The 20,040-nt window shown below is 44.1% G+C and overlaps 1 protein-coding gene across 1 annotated transcript in view; it reads right to left on the reverse strand.

Annotated features, from left to right (window-relative positions):
• Positions 1–12,886: 12,886 nt before the first annotated feature.
• ptpn5 (protein tyrosine phosphatase non-receptor type 5) overlaps positions 12,887–20,040 on the reverse strand; it is a 113,811-nt gene continuing 106,657 nt past the window's right edge. The window contains exon 13 of the mRNA XM_086007663.1: positions 12,887–16,348. Within this exon, the coding sequence (XP_085863789.1) occupies positions 16,255–16,348 (94 nt within the window). The 3' untranslated portion in view covers positions 12,887–16,254. The remainder of the gene's footprint in view (positions 16,349–20,040) is intronic.

The following is a 20,040-nucleotide window of genomic DNA, read 5'->3' on the forward strand; positions in this document are numbered from 1 at the left end:
TACATTACTAGACATTGGCATATAGGGTCACTTCAGTTAACTGGGTGTGTGGGCTTACCTATAGGAATTATTTTTGACACTGGACTCAAGAACACCGTCTGGTGCAGTCTAAAAACTTGAACACCCTCTTCTTTCCTGCCCCCCACCCATCTATCAGTCTCCTCCCTTTTCTCTCCTCTCCCCTCCCCCCCCACCATTTGTCTCTCTCCCTTTTCTCCCCCCACCTTACCTCTGGTCTCGCTCCCCAACTCCTCTGGTTTCTCTCTTCTGCCCCCTCCTTCCATTCTCTCTCCCTCACATCTCTCATTCTCCCCTGTCTCAGTCTTTTTCCCACTTCCTCTCAGTTTCTTTCTCCCATCTCTGTCTCCCCCCTTCCTCTTTTCCCTGTATCTCAATATCTCTTGCCCTCAGTGTCTATTCCTCTCGCTACATGCCCGGTCTCTCCCTCCCTTCCCCAATCTCTCCCGCACTCCTCTCCCCCTGGCTGCATCAATCTCATCCTTTTGCATCTCCATTCCTCTCTCTCCCCCTCCACTAAAAGAAAGAAAGAAAGACTTGCATTTATATGGCGCCTTTCACGACCACCGGATGTCTCAAAGCGCTTTACAGCCAATGAAGTACTTTTGGAGCGTAGTCACTGTTGTACTGTGGGAAACACGGCAGCCAATTTGCGCACAGCAAGCTCCCACTGGTCACAATCTCATTCCCCCTCCCTGCGTCTCATCCGCTGTCTTTCTTTATCCCCATCTCTTGCATTCCTCTCTCTGTACCCCATCTCTTTCTCCCATTCATTTCTCTGTACCTCCATCTGTCTCCCATTCCCCTCTGTACCCTCTTCTCTTTCTGCATCAATCTTCCCCCCACCTCTTTCTCTGTACCTCCATCTCTCTCCCATTCTTCTCGATGTACCTCCACCTATCTCTCCCTGTCACTCTTCCCTATCTCTCTGAACTTCCATCTCTCTCTCCCTATCTCATCTATTCCTCTCTCTGTACCTCCATCTCTCTCGCCCTGTCACTCTTCCACATTCTGCGTTAGCTGGAGCTGGAGATCTGAGGCAGAAACAAAGTGGCAGCGGCCCAGTCAGCAGCTTGGAAAGCCGGGAGCGAGCTGCTCAGCACCCCACAGGACAGGACAGGAGCTGCCAAACACCGACAGTATATATTAGGCACCAGTTTGCAAAAGCACAGAGCTTGGAGACAGAACTGGATGACTTGCAATCGGAGTTGGTCGCAGAGTGGAAGAATTTGGTGATAGTAGGAATTCGGTGGAGAGGAGGAAGGCGGTTTCTCACGTCCAACTCAAAAAAGGGAGTGGAGCCACAGAACCAGAGGTTATGTATCTAGATATCTAATAGTTAGGTTCTTTGTGTTTAGTGTCTCTGTGGTTCTTGTTAAACTTGAGTAAATAATTTTGTCTTTTTTCTCTCTAATTTAGTTCAGTGGGTTAAACTAAGAAGTTTAGTTGGTAGTCTGTTAAATAGAGGCATGGCAGGGCACCACAGTCCTGTTGAATGCACATCCTGTGCCATGTGGGAAGTCCAGGATACTTCTCGTGTCCTGGACAACTACATGTGCAGGAAATGTCAGCTGGAGGATGCTCAAGCTCCAGCTTTCGAAGCTTGAGTAGCGGCTGGCGTCACTGCAGTGCATCTGCGAGGCTGAGACCTACGTGGATAGCACGTTTCAGGAGGTAGTCACCCCGCAGCTTAAGAGTTTGCAAGCAGAGAGGGAATGGGTGCCAGCCAGACAGAAAAGGCAGGTAGTGTAGGAGTCCCCTGAGTGCATCTCGCTCTCCAATTGGTACTGGTGGGGGCGATGGTTCCTCTGGGGAGTACAGCCAGAGCCAAGTCCACAGCACCACGGGTGGCTCAGCTGTACAGGGGGAGAGCAGGAAGGCAATAGTGATAGGGGATTCAATAGTTAGGGGAATAGACAGGCGTTTCTGCAGCCACAGACGTGACTCCAGGATGGTATGTTGCCTCCCTGGTGCCAGGGTCAAGGATGTCACTGAGCGGCTGCAGGACATTCTGAGAGGGGAGAGTGAACAGCCAAAGATCGTGGTCCATATCAGTACCAATGACATTGGTAAAAAGAGGGATGAGGTCCTGCAGGCAGATTTTAGGGAGCTAGGAAAGAGATTAATAAGCAGGACCTCAAGGGTAGTAATCGCCGGATTGCTCCCAGTGCCACGTGCTATGAGTACAGAAATAGGAGGATAGAGCAGATGAATGTGTGGCTGGAGAGATGGTGCAGGAGGGAGGGCTTTTGATTCCTGAGGCATTGGGACTAGTTCTGGGGGAGGTGGGACCTGTACAAGCAGGACAGGTTGCACCTCAACAGAGCTGGAACCAATATCCTCGCAGTGGCGGTGGCGGGGGTGATGTGCTGGAGCTGTTGGGGAGGGTTTAAATTAGCTTGGCGCGGAATGGGAACCTGGGCATGGATTCAGAAGGGAGAGAAACAAAGTTGGAAATGGAAGGCAGTAAATTAGTAAGTGAATTTGGTAGGTAGCGGAAACAAAGACTAGAAAATAGACAACAAAGGGGTTTGGCAGTGCTTATAATGGTACATATTTCAATGCAAGGAGTCTAGTAAATAAGGCAGCTCAACATTCCTGGTCACAGGATTTTCAGATGAGATAGAGAGGGGGATAATAAAGGAGAGGGGCGGTCGCAATATTGGTTAAAGAAACAATTGCAGCTGTGAGGAGGGATGATATGTTAGAAGGATCATCAAATGAGGCCATAAGGGTTGAACTGAAGAACGAAAAAGGGGCAATCACACTGCTGGGTGTGTCTTGTAGACCCCCAAATAGTCAGGGAGATAGAAGAGCAAATATGTAGGCAAATTGCTGAGAAGTGCAAAAACAATAGGGCAGTAACAGTAAGAGATTTCAACTACTCTAATATTAACTGGGATAGAATCAGTGTAAAAGCTGTAGAAGGCACAGAATTCTTAAAATGCATTCAGGAGAACCTTTTTAGCCAGTACGTAGCAAGCCCAACAAGAGAGTGGGCGGTTCTGGACTTAGTTTTAGGGAATGAATCTAGGCAGGTGGAAGAGGTATCAGTGGGAGAGCATTTTGGCGATTGTTATCATAATTCAGTTAGATTTAACATAGTTATGGAAAAGGACAAAGACAGACCAGGAGTAAAAGTTTTCAATTGGGGAAAGGGCAATTTTACTAAGCTGAGATGTGATTTAGCAAAAGCTGACTGGAAGCACTACTTGAAAGTAAATCAGTGTCAGAGCAGTGGGAGACATTCAAGGAGGAGCTAGTGAGGGTTCAGGCCAAATATGTTCCCACTAAGAAAAAGGGTGGGACTCCCAAATCTAGAGCCCCCTGGATGTCAAGGGGCATACAGGGTAGGATAAGGCAAAAAAGGGAAGTTTATGTCAGATACCGAGAACTTAATACTGCAGAAAGCCTAGAGGACTATAGAAAGTGCAGAGGTGAGATTAAAAAGGAAATTAGGAAAGCAAAGAGAGGGCATGAAAAAAAATGGTAAGGAAAATCAAGGAAAACCCAAAGACGTTTTATAACTACATAAAGAGCGAGGATAACAAGTAGAGACCAAAAAGGTAACTTGTGTGTGGAGGCGGGTATGGTTCTTCGTGAATACTTTGCGTCTGTCTTCACACAAGAGAGGGACAATGCAGACATTGTAGTTAAAGAGGAGGAGTGTGAAATATTAGATGAGATAAACATAGTGAAAGAGGAAGTATTAAGGCGTTTAGCATCTTTGAAAGTAGATAAATCGCTATGCCCAGATGAAATGTATCCCAGGCTGTTAAGAGAAGCAAGGGAGGAAATAGCAGAGGCTCTGACCATCATATTTCAATCCTCTCTGGCTACAGGTGTGGTGCCGGAGGACTGCTAACATTGTACTGTTGTTTAAAAAGGGAGAAAGGGATAGACTGAGTAATTATAGACCAGTCAGCCTAACCTCGCTGGTGGGCAAATTATTGGAAAAAGTTCTGAGGGACAGTATTAATCGTCATTCAGAAAGGCAGGGATTAATCAAGGACAGTCAGCATGGATTTATTAAGGGAAGGTCGTGTCTGACTAACTTGATTGAATTTTTTGAGGAGGTAACGAGGGTTGATGAGGGTAGCGTGTTTGATGTAGTCTACATGGATTTTAGCAAGGCTTTTGACAAAGTCCCACATGGCAGACTGGTCAGAAAAGTAAAAGCCCATGGGATCCCAGGGAAAGTGGCAAGTTGGATCCAAAATTGGCTCAGTGGCAGGAAGCATGGGTGTTTTTGTAACTGACAGGCTTCCAGTGGGGTTCCACAGGGCTCAGTACTAGGTCCCTTGCTTTTTGTGGTATATATCAATGATTTAGACTTTAATGTAGGGGGCGTGATTAAGAAGTTTGCAGATGATACAAAATTTTGCCATGTGATTGATAGTGAGGAAGAAAGCTGTAGACTGCAGGAAGATATCAATGGACTGGTCAGGTGGGCAGAAAAGTGGCAATTGGAATTCAATCCAGAGAAGTGTGAGGTAATGCATTTGGGGAGGGCTAACCAGGCAAGGGAATAAACAATAAATGGTAGGATACTGTGAAGTGTAGAGGAACCGAGGGACCTTGGAGTGCATGACCACAGATCCCTGAAGGTAGCAGGACAGGTAGATAAGGTGGTTAAGAAGGCATACGGGATACTTTTCTTTATTTGCTGCGGCATAGGATATAAGAGCAGGGAGGTTATGCTTGAACTGTATAAAACACTAGTTCGTTCACAGCAAGAGTACTGTGTGCAGTTCTGGTCACCACATTACAAGAAAGATGTGATTGCACTAGAGAGGGTGCAGAGGAGATTTACGAGGATGTTGCCTGGACTGTAGAATTTTAGCTATGAGGAAAGGTTGGACAGGCTGGGGGTTTTTTTCTTTGGAACAGAGGAGGCTGAGCTGAGACTTAATTGTGGTATATATCCGTACCCTCTCTAGTGCAATCACATCTTTCTTGTAATGTGGTGACCAGAACTGTACGCAGTACTCGTGCTGTGACCGAACTAGTGTTTTATACAGTTGAAGCATAACCTCCCTGCTCTTATATTCTATGCCTTAGCGAGTTGAGGTGTATAAAATTATGAGGGGCCTAGATAGAGTGGATAGCCACTTTTATGCAACCTGTCCTAATAATTTAATCCTTTAAGCCCTAGTGTCATTCTGGTGAATCTGCGCTGTTCCCCTTCCAAGGCCAATACATCTTTCTTGAGCTTCGGTGCCCAAAACTGAATGCAGTACTCTGTACAACTGAAGCATCACTACCTTACTTTTGAATTCCAGTCTGCTTAATATAATGGCATAAAATAAAATAAAACCATCAAGAAAAATGCTTCATTTTTGTCACAGCACCATTGACTACCACAGGGTGAAGGAATCATGGGAGCTGCCAAGGTAACATGCTTGATTCTCTTGCATTGATCACAGACCACCAGTACATTCATAGACCTTTTTAGTCATGAATGGCATATAGCATAACACTGCTGCTGTTATACAACAGCATGTCCTCCAACTCATTGTGAGGAGCACCATGGGAGACCCACTAGTGATCAATTAAAAGGAACCTCTTTACAGTGTTATTGCCTTGTGACTCTACTACTCATCCATTGTTCTAAAAGTGGCATCTTCTTCAAATCACTCACACAGATCCTGCCGGATTAGTGCCAGGCCAGCCTGCAGTTCCAATACAACAACAACTTGCATTTATATAGCCCCTTTAACATAGTAAAAACATCCCAAGGCACATTAGCAGACAAAATTTGACGCAGAACCACATAAGGAGCTATTAGGACAGGTGAGGTAAGTTTTAAGGAGAATCTTAAAGGAGGAGAAAGAGGTAAAGAAGTGGAGAGGTTTAGGTTGGAAATTGGAGAGCTTAGGGCCTAGGCAGCTGAAGGCACAGCCGCCAATGGTGGAGCGATGGAAATCGGAATTGCGCAAGAGGCCAGAATTGGAGGAGCGCAGAGATCTCGGAGAGTTGTAGAGCTGGAGGAGGTTAGGGAGGGGCGTGGCCATAGAGGGATTTGAACACAAGGATGAGAATTTTAAAATCGAGGCGTTGCCAGACCAGGAGCCAATGTAGGTCAGCAAGTACCGTGGTGACGGGTAAACGGGACGGTGCAAGTTAGGATATGAGCAGCAGAGTTTTGGATGAAGTACAATACAGAAATACAGTATAAGCGGTAGGTATAAGAGTAGGTGATTAGATATTAGAGCGATAGAACATTGTACTCAAGTTAATTCAAATTTAAAATAAGGTGCAGGAGAGAGCAGTGTCTTCCTATTGTATAGAAATTACATCTTCCCTTGTCTCTGTTTATTGTAGCCACAAAATCAACCATTTGGGCAACTTCTTGACCATTAATGAAATAAGCTGTTGGAACTTCAGGTAAGTCAATGCATTCTTTATTTTTATTAAAATTCATAAACACCTCCATCACTTTTTATTAAAAAGTTACATAGAACCATTTGATACTGCATCATATTGAAGAAGGTTCATAGAAATGCCAACATTATCTTGGTCTTTTGTAAACTAAGCCTGAAAAAAGTGAGACTAAGACCCTATTTGTTCCTATTAAACATATAACATGCCATATACCAGATGCACTCCTCAGTAAATTAATTTCATGTTTTTCAGTCCAGTATCAAATGGATTTGAATTTGAGTGTTTTTGGTTTGTGTACATTTTCTGACTAATATGTCTCAGTTCATATGAGATAGGCACTGAGAGGGCCATACAAAATAAATGTTGTACCTTGAACACTTTATTCCTCTTCAGGCTTTCATGTACTTAAGTTTTTTTTTCTTATTATTTGCATGAAGGGATGTTGGATATACCTACACCACAAACTACAAGCCCATTCCATTACACTTTTAGTACAGTTACTTTCTTTTACATGTTATGTACTTGTATTCAGGGTTGTCTTTGAGTTCTTAGCCTTTTTGGGGCTGTGTCAGCTTCTTTGAAGGAGGGAGAGTCTGCCACTGTTGCTCAACAACATTTGGCAGTGAGGGAGGAGGAGGCATCATTAAAAGGGCAGAAGCATCCTGAAAATGTTTGTGGCAGTCCTGGAAAAGAACTATAAGCCTTCAAGGTGCCGATAAGGGGCCTGTAGAGAGGAAGAATTTCTGTTGCCCCAGGGACTATCATCTCTTGGCAGGCCCTGGGGTCACCGAAATCAATGACATATGACCAGGAAATTATCTGGGCTTCCAGACCCCACCTCCCCATCATCATTTACAAACAGTGGGTGGTGAAGGGGCAGCTAGCGGCTTTCCCTACTGGGGTAGGAAGAGGAAAATCTGGGTCAGGACACAGATGCGATGGTATAGTGGAGGAAACCCAAGCTTGGAGAGTCTCCTCCTACTATCCCTAATGGCATTGCAAGTATTGTTTACCCAGTATTGTTGTAAAAAGTACACTGATGCTTCTATGAGGTGTAATCATGAATCTATGATTCAGACTTATCCGATCCATCAAGCCTGCTCTCTTCATGAACCATTCACAGCTCTGCCCAGACCATTTTAAAGATGTTTCTTGGCACAGCATGAACTGCTTTATCTGAGAGTTTGTTCTATGTATCTGTTACTCTAGTGAAAGATTTTTTTTCTAATCTCTCGTTTCACTCCAGGCTTGTTCATTTTATACTTAGTCATCAAGTTCTGTGTTTAAAGTCTAAGTAAATAACCAGCTTACATCTACATTGGCTATGGGCTGGTCAGAGTTCAGCTGGCATCTGCTGTTTTTATCTGAGGAGCATACTCACTGTAGTCCCTTTCTCAAGTAGTTAATGATGTTTTCCAATTTGAGCTGAAAGACCAAGCACAGAGAGGCTGGGATTCCTCAAAGCTGCAGCTCAGCCTCCCTGGTAGGACAAGTGACTGAAAAACTGGAAATTAACTTGGTCAGACTGAATTTTCTGCTCACATTTAATTACAAACAGATCATACGAATAACAAGCAGGACACAGCAAATACTACAAGATTCAGTATGTGACCAGAGTTCAGTAGTAACAATACATCAGAAAAAACTACAGCAGAGTACAAAAATAATTTGCTACAATGTAAAATAGTTTCTCCAGTCTTTTTGTTTGTTATTGTGAAAATTGTAATCTGCAGTTTCAACAGCTTTAGGGGCAAGAGATCAAAACCATTCAAACTCTTGAGATCAATGACGATATCGGCAGGTGAGTTCATACACAAACTGGACAAAGTAACTAATGGCAGGGAGGCTTAGGGAGAACGAGACTGTACAAATAAGATTGGTCTCCTGCTGCATTTCAGTAATCGGAATCTGCCCTCTCCTTCAGCCCTTTCAGCAAAGGCAAAATAGACCTGACACCAGCAACTATTCTTATATAAGAAAAATTGTGCCTTTCTCTAGCGTCTTGTCACCTCCTCAGGGTGTCTCAATGTACTTCACAACCGATTAATTTTGAATTTGAAGTGTACTGTTGTTAAGAAAGGGCAAATACGACAACAATTCTGTGCACAGCAAGATGCCACACAGCAAATATGATGAAAGACGAGTTATTTTGTTTTTGGTTGAGGGAAAAATGTTAGCCAGGACTTCAGGACAACTCCCTACTCCTCTTCAAGTGGGATCCACCTAAACAGGCAAAGTGGCCTCTATTTAACTTCTCCAAAAGACAATGTCTGCCTTTATACTGCACTGAAGTGATAGTCTTGATTATGTCTTCACATTTGATGTAGATTTTTAAGCTGCTGGGTGGTGGACATGAGTGGCACAGGTTGATAAGTGATTACTGTGAGTGATGCTGAGTAGGTGATGGATGTCACTATTGCAGACAGGTAGCTAACAGGTGTGAATGGCACAGATTGGTCGGTGGTGGGTGTGAATGCAACAGACTGGTAGGTAGCAGGTGTGAATTACACAGATGTAAGTATGTACAGCACAAAGACGATTGTGGCGCCAGTGGTAGATGGAGCAGGTGTGAATGGCTCAAGTTGGTAGGTGATGGATGTGAGTGGCACAAACTGATTGAAGTCAGGTGTGAATGATAGACTGTAGGTGTGAATGGTACAGGGTAGTACCTGGATGTGCATGGCACAAAGCTGTTACATTATGAATGTGAGTGAAATAGCATAGTAGCAAGAGTGACTGACACAGGTTGGATCACCATATGTTTTTGGTTCCTTTCTCGGGAGGAATCTTGCCATATACTTGGGAGTCTCTGGAGGTGTCTAACTAGGAATGGAAGTTCATTGAAGATGTAGACCTCTAATTGCTTCCCTAAGCTAACTCTTGCTGGGATACAGGCACCAGACACCCTGGGTGCGATCTTGCCAGCCCAGGGGAGGCGGGTATGGAGGCGGGACTGCTGGGAAAATGGCAGAATTTGGGGGCGGGTGCCCAACCCACCTCCGTGCCATCTTGCCAGGAGGCGGTTAGCCGACCCGCACCGGGTTGCGTCTCCTTGGAGGCGGGAAGGGGATTAGTGCCACTTATCTGCTTAACAGGTAGTTAACAGGCAGATAAGAGGATTATCCCCATTCTCCAATGCAACAACCATCTAATTTCTGTTAAATAAAGATGTTTGATGAGTCTTGAATTCAAGAACTCATCAAACTACAGAGAATGTCAGTGTTTGACAGCTTCACAGAGCTGTCAAACGATGACAATTCATCTTTGACAGATGAAACATCATATGTTGATGTTCTCTGTAACTGGCTTTCCCTTAATTGGTCTACCAAGCCCGCTGGGTGGACTTAACAAGGTCAATCAAGGAAAAATAGCGTGGGTTGGCCAGAAGTTGATGGAGGCGGGACTGAAACCCGACAAGTGGGAGTCCCGCCTCCAAAAGCTCCCCATTGGCAAAATCCAGCCCCCTATTTTCAAGTGACTGTGTTTGAGGCTAGATAGTGACCATCAGCAGGCCATTCAACTATCACAGTTGGGCACAATTCTGTCTTCACCCAACATCCATGTGAACACTTTCCTGCAGGGGTTACTGGATAGTGATCAACAATGGGAACCATGACTGATTTTCACCTCCTTATCCCAATTATAAGGACAAATATATCACCCACTCTGTCATCCTGGCTGAGGTCACCAAACTCAGCACAGACCAGGAACTGAAATTAGGACCTCATGGTAAATGTTATCAATTTGCTTTGAAACCAGAAGTGGTCCAGTGGTGTTTCTCCCTTGGGAGGTAAGGGGGTAACTGTTGGTTAATGATGCTTGAAGCATCTCTCACCCAGACTCTCTATAAGCATGATATCAGTAAAACTAAGCTTCTGTGCAGATTAAAATCTTAATCTCAAAGGATGATTGAGGGATGGAGGGATTGGATTATGAGAAGCTATTATGTAAATTGGGCATTTTCTCACTGGAATAGAGAAAATGGAGAAGTGATATGATTGCTGTTTTTAGGATTCTAAAGAGACTAGATAATGTAAACTGTGATAAGCTGTTTCATTTTGTCTGGAACAGTAGAACTAGAGGACATAGCCCACACTTGAAGGAGGGTCAATTGAAAACTAATCTGCAGAAGCATTATTTCAGTGAGCAAGTGGTAAATCTATGGAACGGGCTCCCTAGGGAAATTTTTAATTTACAGATTACCTACAAATAAAAAAAAGCTAGCAGAATATATATTTTAATATATGTGGGTGTATTTTTAAAAAATCAGGTGGAAGCAGAAAATGTTGATATATTTCTTCCTGAAAATAATATTTTGGGATATAATGTGAGTAATTTGTGACTTGACATATGGTAAGTGGAGCATGCTTAGGAGGAACAGGTGACCTATGGTTCCCAAAGCTTTCCACACTGGTGGGTTTTCCTGGGTCTGGGTCTGTTGCAGACTCGCTACTACATAGAGCTGTTGAAGTGAATAGCATAGATGCATTTAAAGGAAAGCTAGATAAGTTTATGAGGGAGAAAGGAATAGAAGGATATGTTGATAGGGTGAGATGAAATAAGGTGGGAGGAGGCTCGTGTAGAGCATAAACACTGGCATAGACCAGTTGGGCCAAATGGCCTGTTTCTGTGCTGTAAATTCTATGTCATTGATAATGATTGATTGCCATGATTAATCAACAACTCCATTATTGTTGTATCATGCAACTACCAGAATGGTAGAAGACGAACTAGATGGACCTTGTTCTAGTTTCATCTAGCAATTCCTATGTTTCCACGGAGGGAAAATACAACCGGTGAAGTTAACAGAGTTTAATGAGAAATGAAAAGACAGCCTGTGTATCAAACTCTGTATGAAGCCCGACAGCTCAATCAGAGTAAGATTAGCTGTATCATGTATACACACGTTAACCCTCAAGCACGGAATCTTTATCACAGCTTTGGAAACACAGGAGAACCACAGCAGAACATGGAGGAATCTATGTATCTGTGGAGCACAGAGCAGTCTGCATGACTGTCGAACATGGAGTGGTCTATATTTTAATGACCATGGATGCAGCTGTTGCAATTTTTTTGTATTAATATATTCATTGTTGGCATGGCAACAAATTTTGGCTGCTGAAAATGTGTGGGAAGCCTGATCTTGTGCCAGAGTGACAGTATATTTTAATGACATAATTTCCCTAAGTATGGTGATGGAGGTCTTGGCCCTCCTCTCCTCCCATCCCCTTGTCCACCCTATAAACCAATGCCAAAGGTCAGAGTTTTATCATCTATGGTCAATGGAGCAATCTCATCCGAGTATCCTCATTAATGTGAATAGCCTCAACTTAGCTGAATTCAAATCCAATTATTTTTCTTTCCATTTCTCCCATTTCTCAGCTACCAATATTGCAGTTGCCACATTTGTCAGCTTTGTTGCATGCAATCTAGCAACGCTATCCATCCTGCAAAGGCTGACAGTATGGATATTAAAGCCAGACTTCAGGTAGATGCAGTTACCAGACACTTCAAAATTTAATAAGCTGAATTCTTCTAACCTCATGGGGCAACCTGCAATTGTAACTCTGAATACACGCTGTTGCAGTCAGTTAATTTAACCAGATCCTAGTGCTGTGATCATTACAAAGGTGCTTGGCAAACATTGTTTTCATTTGTTTTTCAAATATATGATACAATGGCATCATTCAAGTTGAGGAAGTATTATTTTCTCATGAGATTGCCACAGCCATGAAATTTACAAGCGGTTGTTATGATTCCTCTCCATTCTTGTTGGTGGCTATCTTGTCCCTTTTAAGAGTTTCAGTGAATCTGTTTCTCGGCCTCTTTGGAAGGCATTCCTTCAGTTACTATGTTTAGCAACATAAAGAAATTTAGCGGGAAGATTTTTTACATTCACTCTTTCTACCAGAATTATAAACATTGACACCTACACCAAGTAAAATCATTTTGTCAGTTTAAGATAGTTTCTATGTTTGTTAGATATGACTTCCATCTTCTCCTTCCTAAAATATAATTTCCCTGGTAATTAAAAAGCATCTCTTCACTGGGAGTATACACTAATGAGGCAGAAATTCCGGTCCCTACGGGTGAGTACGCGCTGTGTACTCATCCATAGGGACATCGGAATTGACGTTTCAGGCATGCACTGCACATGCGCTGGAAACCGGCATTTCCAATCTGTCAAGAAAGCTCTTGACAGATTGGACGCCTGCCCTGGAGCAGGGCCTCTGCGGGTGGAGAGTTCCGTTTTTTGGAGACCCTCCGCCCGCAGAAAACACTTACAATTCTTGTGCCGTAAAAGCAGGTGCAAGGCCTGCTTTTACCAGGCTGAGTTGAAGAAAGTAAAAAAAAAAAAATTTCCACTGATTTATCATTTTAAAATACTTTAAAGAAAGGTAAGTTTTTTAGCCCCGTTAAAAACTTTAAATTATTTTTTTCAAAAATTTAAATTTTTGTTTAAAATAGTTAATTTATCGTCATTTTAAAAATGTGATTTAAAAAAAAAATATATTTTAAGTTTTACTTATGTTTTGAGGGTGATCTCTATTCATAGATTTGACAGGTCTTCCTGTCAAATCTATGAATGGAGATTCCTTGCTCTGATTGGCTTCACGTGATCCCAGGGACGCTGCGAACTACCTGCACCTCTGGGATACACGGGCCCTGCACACCGGCAGTTTGAAGAGGCACAGCAACGGAACTCTGCACCTCCCGGGAGCACTCCGGTCCAGGCGGAGATTTTTCCAAATCGCAGCCCTCCGCCTGCGGGAGGGCTGCGAACGGAATTTCTGGGCCATTAATATTGGAAATGTGCATTAACATTTAGATAAGATGTGATTCTTAACATCAGCTTCTCTGGAAAATAAGAATTGACTGAAGAGGCTCTTCTGTATTTAGCAACAATGAAGAGCAATTATATATTCTTTTTATAGTAACTTTTTCTTGCTAAAGTTCAAGGTGAGGGTCATTAATGCTGGAGAATAGAATACTATTGAACTCTTACCGAGGGTCAGCGTCAACTATTCCCAGCTCAGGTATAACGTGGGTAAAAGCAGACTAAAACTCCTTGAATATTTATCCAGTGATGCACCCTAATCCCAACATGAGAAGAATGTGCACCAGCATACATTTTTCATTTCCCACACCAACCATCCTAAAGGTTTCACTGAGTGACATTTTCAATTTTTGCCTAATTTGGGTCAGTTTTGTGCTGTGAGCACGTGCCTTCTTGACCATTTCAACTTGTTTCCTGCAGGACCCTTACAGCCATTAAAGAGACCTTCATTCCCTTGCTCTGGTCTGGATTTAAACCTAAATCGTATGTGAAATAACAATGGGCAATACCAATGAAAACCTATTGTAACAAATGGCTGCATTATATTTAAGAGTTATTACCTATAATAATGCAGACTCTGCTCTAGTCATACGGTAAGGGGGAAAAATTCAGTATCGCCCTGTTTGGGGCGCCATTATCGGCCGTGCGCAAAGTTTAGCGCCTGGCGCTAATTATCGCCTCTGACGGCAAACTTGGCTTTTCGCACCTGGAGGTGATTGGAGCACTAAATCAGGCGCTTCACACCTGTCTTAAGGCGCAAAGGCCGAGGAGCGAGGCGCTACCTCAGAGCGTTGGCGAAGCAAGGAAGGGCAAATCAAAATGAACCTGCAAAGTGCTGCTCCGTACTCAAAACTCCTTCACACAGCGTTGAATCTCTCCAGAAGTCTCTCTCTCTCTCTCTCTTTCTCAGAATGCGTGGTGCAAAAACGTCACCGACAGAAAAAGGCAGGAAGCGGTCGCTCTTAAATAGCGCTCCCCCAGTCCCTTCCTGACAGCAAAACGCTCCCCTCAACCTGTCGTTGCTAGCGGCAGGCGGTAAGGCAGGGGGCGCCACTCAATATCCGGTCCGGGGCGCTGCTCACTCGACTGACGTCACGATCTGCCGGCGCAGGAGATCGTGGTGGTAGTGTTTAGCGCCGCCGCAAAATGTCTAGTTAATTTCGCGAGCGGCGCAAACATCGCCGCGCCCGGGCGCGAGTTGCTTTGCGCCCTAATTAGCGCCCTCTTAAGGCGCTAACGGGAGGCGCAAACAACTGAATTTTTCCCCCTAAATGTTTTATAATATTTACTAGCCTATATTAAACTCAGTGATTACATCACTGTTGTTAATTTCAATGTGACCCTTCACCCCTTGACGCAAAGCACATTGAATCTAATATTTGTCATGAGAGTTTCAAGTCAGCACAAAAATGGGATCAAACAGAATATACCTTCCTCAAACATAATTTAGGCTCCCAGCCACACACAGTCGCTAAAGTTATAGATACTCTGCACTCATTTCAAAGTTGCAATCTCATCCCAGGTTTTAGCAAAAAGCAATAGCTTGAGTTTTGCGACACAGAGTTACTTTCTGAGGAACAGGTCTGCAGATCCCCAGTGATGAGTTCTTCCTCCTGCTCCACCATGATAGGCCTACAGAGCTCATCCCACATTAAAAAGTGACATACCAATGTCTTTGTGATATATTTTATTATTTCAGCTGTATTCTACTCTATTTTGCACTTTTTAATCTATGTCTTACTGGAACCCAGTAACACCAGGTGTAATTGGGAGCTGACATCATCAAATTACAACAGGTAGAAACCTGCAGATAGCAGGTGTATCAGAAAACAAATCAGTTCCCTTCAAAATTAAAATGCAGTTTGGGGGATTTCAGCTTGGTATGAGTGACTGGGCCATGTCTCCCACTCTTGATTCGGAGCTGTGTGATTCTTCCTCCACACCAGGCTAACACACCTTGAGGTATGGGAGTCTCGGGGTGGGCAGGTGGGTCAAAGCTATAGTTTCAAAAAGTGTCACGCTGCAATAATTTTGAATGCTATATCAGTTTGGGATAAAGTCATATCATTGGTGCCTGTAGAAGACATGTATTCCACCTTCTACAAACATTCACAAGTTTCAACTTGATAATGACAAGAGAGTTATTGCCGTCTGGAAGTGCCGTCTGGGCAGCCAGTTCCCAAATAACATTGCAGAGACCCACCCATTCTCTTGGGCAAAGTTGGTGCAGACTCGAGGAGAAAAAGGTTCCCTTCACAACAAAACAAATAAATGTTTAGAATGTAGATGTATATAACATGCCATTTCATTAATATTCTGGCACATAATATGTAACAAAGTAAATTAAAATTATTTTAATAATTATACTCTCTGGAAAGTGAGAGTTATTTCCTTTGCTTTGAGATTTCAGGGTCTGTTTTTACTACAGAAGGAAAGAAAGAACTCACACTTGCGTAGCACCTTATCCTGTTTCTCAGAAGCATCCCAAACACACACAGCAATGTCCTACAAACAGTGCAGATGAGGTGAAAGCGCAGTTAATTGTTTTTGGTGGTGTTGTTTGTGGGAGGAATGTTGGATGGGAGAACTCCCTTATCTTCAGACAGTGTAATGGGAATTTAACATCCAGCTGAACACTTCACATGAAGAGATAACATCAGTTATCTTGGCAATGCCAAATGTCACTTTAGAAACCCAAGTGAATTACCTGCAGCTCCTGTGATAAATGGCAGCTATCTATTCAGACACACACATATGCACATTCAACAATATAAATTATTTTTAACTTCTCCACAATTGCAGAGTTGCTCTTTAAAAATGAAATAGCTTAGACACTAACACTCACGGCTGCATGTCCACTTCAGTGACAATGAAACATTATGGTCGAAAACCACATACACACGTACACTCAGCATCAGTTTGCCTGACAAATGACATGAAAAGATGTTCGTAAAGAGTCAAGGAATTTTTTTGTGTCACTTTGGTCCATGGCTGGTTGGTTGGCTGGCTGTCACTCATTCCTCTGCTTGTTGGGATAGCTGTCTCTCACACAGGCTCAGGGCGTGGTGCACAAATTGGTACTGCTCACACGTCTGGATCATTCCTCCCCTGAACAAGAATACAACATATACATCAGGTCAACGTCCTGTCAACATCCACAAAACTTTCAATTTATTTGGAAAAACAAAGACATTCAGAAATCCTATTACAGCATGAGAAAACAGCCTTCAAGTTGTACACTGCAAGAATCATAATAATACATGCTGGGAAACTCTGTATACTGCACACTGAGAATGTGGCATCTGGAAATTACAGGCACAGGGGTAGTTGGTAACTCACTTCAGCTGACAGAGTGATATCTCTTTTTGTTAATTGATTGATGGCAATTGCCACCACTGACAAAAAAGGAAGCGTGCGCCCCCTTCTTAAAGGGGCACAACCAATAAAACTGTAACTTAAACAAAAATTAAAGGAAACTTAACAAATTAAATCAAATTCCATTTTGGGGAGTGATGAAGCACTCCAGTCCCTGCGCTGCCCACCGGTCGCGGAAGGCCTCAAGCGTGCCGGTGGACACTGCGTGCTCCATCTTCAGGGACACCCGGGTGCGAACGTAGCTGCGGAAGAGAGGCAGGCAGTCGGGCCAATCGACCCCCTCGACTGCTCGTTGCCTGGACCTGTTAATGGCCACCTTGGCCAGGCCCAGGAGCAGTCCAACGAGGAGGTCCTCCGACTTGCCCACTCCTCTCCGCACTGGGTGACCAAAGATCAGGCGCGTGGGACTGAAGTGCAACCAAAAATTGAGGAGCAGCCCCTTCAAATAGTGGAAGAGGGGCTGCAACCTCTCGTACTCTACATACACATGGAACATGGACTCCTCCAGGCCACAGAAAATGCAGGTGATCTGGGAGTCCGTGAACTTACTTAAAAACTTATTGCACGGGACTGCCCCGTGCAACACCCTCCACGCCAAGTCCCCAATAGATAAAAGGAGGACTACTGCATAGAGAGCCCTCCATTGGGGACCCCTGAAGAGCAAGATGGTGCGTCAGGGCGTGGCTGACAGAGTGATAGCTCTGGGAATTTGCAACAGCACTTTCAAACTCCCAACTGCTGAGCATTTGCCCTTCGGCAGCTGTTGATTTGCTCAACCACTCCCTGATCTTCACCTTTGATGTCCTTGTCCCAAACAAAACCTTTACTCTCTCCCATCATCATGAAAAATAAATACATAGAACCATAAATGTTTATGGGGTCAATTTTGACTGCCTTCATCTGGCATTAATAGCCTTACCAACCCGTAACACCAGCAATGTGGCCAAATCCATTTTGAAAGGGGCTTACCACCAGGTGTCCAAGGCGCCTGCCTGTTTCTGGTGAAAAACCCCTTTTAATATGGAAATCGGGGTCCTATGCCATTTTAAGTCAGAACTGTTGGAGCCTTTGCAGGAACTGGGAACTAAAGGGGCCCACCAAAAGTAAATGTTGAATTATTTTAGTAGACCCCGGAGAAGCAGGAGGATTATTCTGAGAGAGGGAAGGATGATCAGAAGAGGGAGGAAGCAATCAGGAGGGATGGTGTGACTGCAAGAAGAAGAGGGACGCAATCGGGAGTGGGGTGCGCAGTGCCCGGCAGCAGCCCGTGGTTTTCATGTGGAGCCAAGAAGAGCTCCTCCCGGCTTCACATTCAGGTAAGTATTTTTTACAAAACTTGCTGTTTTGATGCCAGCCTGCAGTGATCCCTTTAAGGACCGCTGGTTAGGCTGCATGTAGACCTAATTTTTTGGGCCGGCTGTGTTCAGGGCAGCCTGATTTAACAAAGGGTACCTCAAACTTCCATTAGGCCCCCTATTTGCATATGCAAACAGCCTAATGGCAGTTTCGGACATTGGCCATTTGGTGCTTATACCGGTATGGTGGGTGATGCATTTCCGGCTCAGAATGTGTACGTGCACGTCGCCCACAATATTGGATGCTTTTGCGCTCATTTTACACCTGCAAAATGGGCACAGTATCATCGAATTTCTATGCCAATGTTTTGCATTAGTTTGTAGAAAATAAATAATTAGTGTTTCTCTTAGCGAGTGGAGCTATAGCGATATATCTTTGTGTAAACAGGGATTGTTTTTAAAGTCTCAGTATCAAGGGAAAACTCGGAGATCTAATCATTTGCTTATGTCGATTTCTTTTTCTGCCTCTGAGGTGGCCTCTTTAATGTAAATATTTCATGTGAAACTTCAGCTCAAAAAAAAGCTTTTTATATTCATCTTCCAGCTGGTTTTCAAATTATTTGTAAAAACAAACTGAAATGCTTTTATATAACTAACTTGATCAAGTTTTTTGATGAGGTAACAGAGAGGGTTGATGAGGGCAATGCGGTTGATGTGGTGTATCTGGATTTCCAAAAGGCGTTTGATAAAGTGCCACATAATAGACTTGCCAGCAAAGTTGAAGCCCATGGAATAAAATGGACAGTGGCAGCATGGATATGAAATTGACTAAGTGACAGGAAACAGAGAGTAATGCTGAACGGTTGTTTTTCGGACTGGAACAGTGGTGTTCCCCAGGGGTCAGTACTAGGACCTCTGCTTTTCTTGACTTGGATGTGGGTGTACAGGGCACAATTTCAAAATTTGCAGATGACACAAAATTTGGTAGTATAGTGAACAGTGAGGAGGACAGTGATAGACTTCAAGAAGACATAGACAGGCTGGTGAAATGGGCAGACACGTGGCAGATGAAATTTAACGCAGAAAAGTGCAAAGTGATACATTTTGGTAGGAAGAACGAGGAGAGGCAATATAAACTAAAGGGTACAACTCTAAAGTGGGTGCATGAACAGGAAGACCTGGGGGTATATATGCACAAATCATGCACAAATCGTTGAAGGTGGCAGGGCAGGTTGAGAAAGCGGCTAAAAAAGCATATGGGATACTGGGCTTTATAAATAGAGGAAATGGGGGTGATTTTCTGACACTGGAGGAGGCGGGTTTGGAGTCGGGAAAGGTGGGAAAATTCGAATTAGTGAGGTCGGGTCAGTAACCCAACTCCAAGCCGCCTCCGTGGGATTTTGCCGGTACCGGTTTTGGCAGTCGGGAATCGCTCCCGCCTCCAGCTGGCCATAGCGTTAATTAATGTCTGCAAATGCTTATTAGGGCCTCGCTAATCCTATTTGAGAGGCCCTCGTGAATTTCCCATCATTTCGGCGTGCCTCACACAACTTCTGAACCACGCCAGGTAAAGCTGGCGGGTTGACTCGTGGGTGGCCTCCTCACTGCTGCAGATCTAACAAGACCTTGTTTGCTGCAGCAAGGATTACTTGCAGGTGCCAGACCTTGGCTTTAAAAGGTCTCTGAGCACTTTTAGAAGGCCTTCCGAAATCGGAGGTGCTACAGCTTGACTCCATCAACTGTGGGACCTCCTGTGAAGACCCTCGCCCACTTACAATGAGCGCTTCCCCAGAGGAGGCATCTGGAAGCAGAATGGGAAACATTCATTTCCTTTCACCTTGGACCTCTTTGAGGATGAGGACCATCCAGGGCAGCAGCAGAACCAGGCAGCTCAGCAGCAACATCAACTGCAGCCCCAACCTCCTGCTTGGCCACCTGATGCCGCACAGGGCAGAAGGCACCAGCGCATCGAGGCACCTTGCCGCAGGAGATACCCCTCACAGAGGGTTTACAGACAAAGGATGAGCTACATCAACATGAGTGAGCAGCAGTGCCAAGGAGGTTGAGACTTTCGCATGAGGTTGTCCGAGAGATCTGCGGCCTGCTGCAGCAAGACCTGGTGCCCAGAGG

Source organism: Somniosus microcephalus, chromosome 15 (assembly GCF_052327205.1).
Source record: "Somniosus microcephalus isolate GS21.2 chromosome 15, FLI_Smic_1.0, whole genome shotgun sequence".
Lineage (NCBI taxonomy): Eukaryota > Metazoa > Chordata > Chondrichthyes > Squaliformes > Somniosidae > Somniosus > Somniosus microcephalus.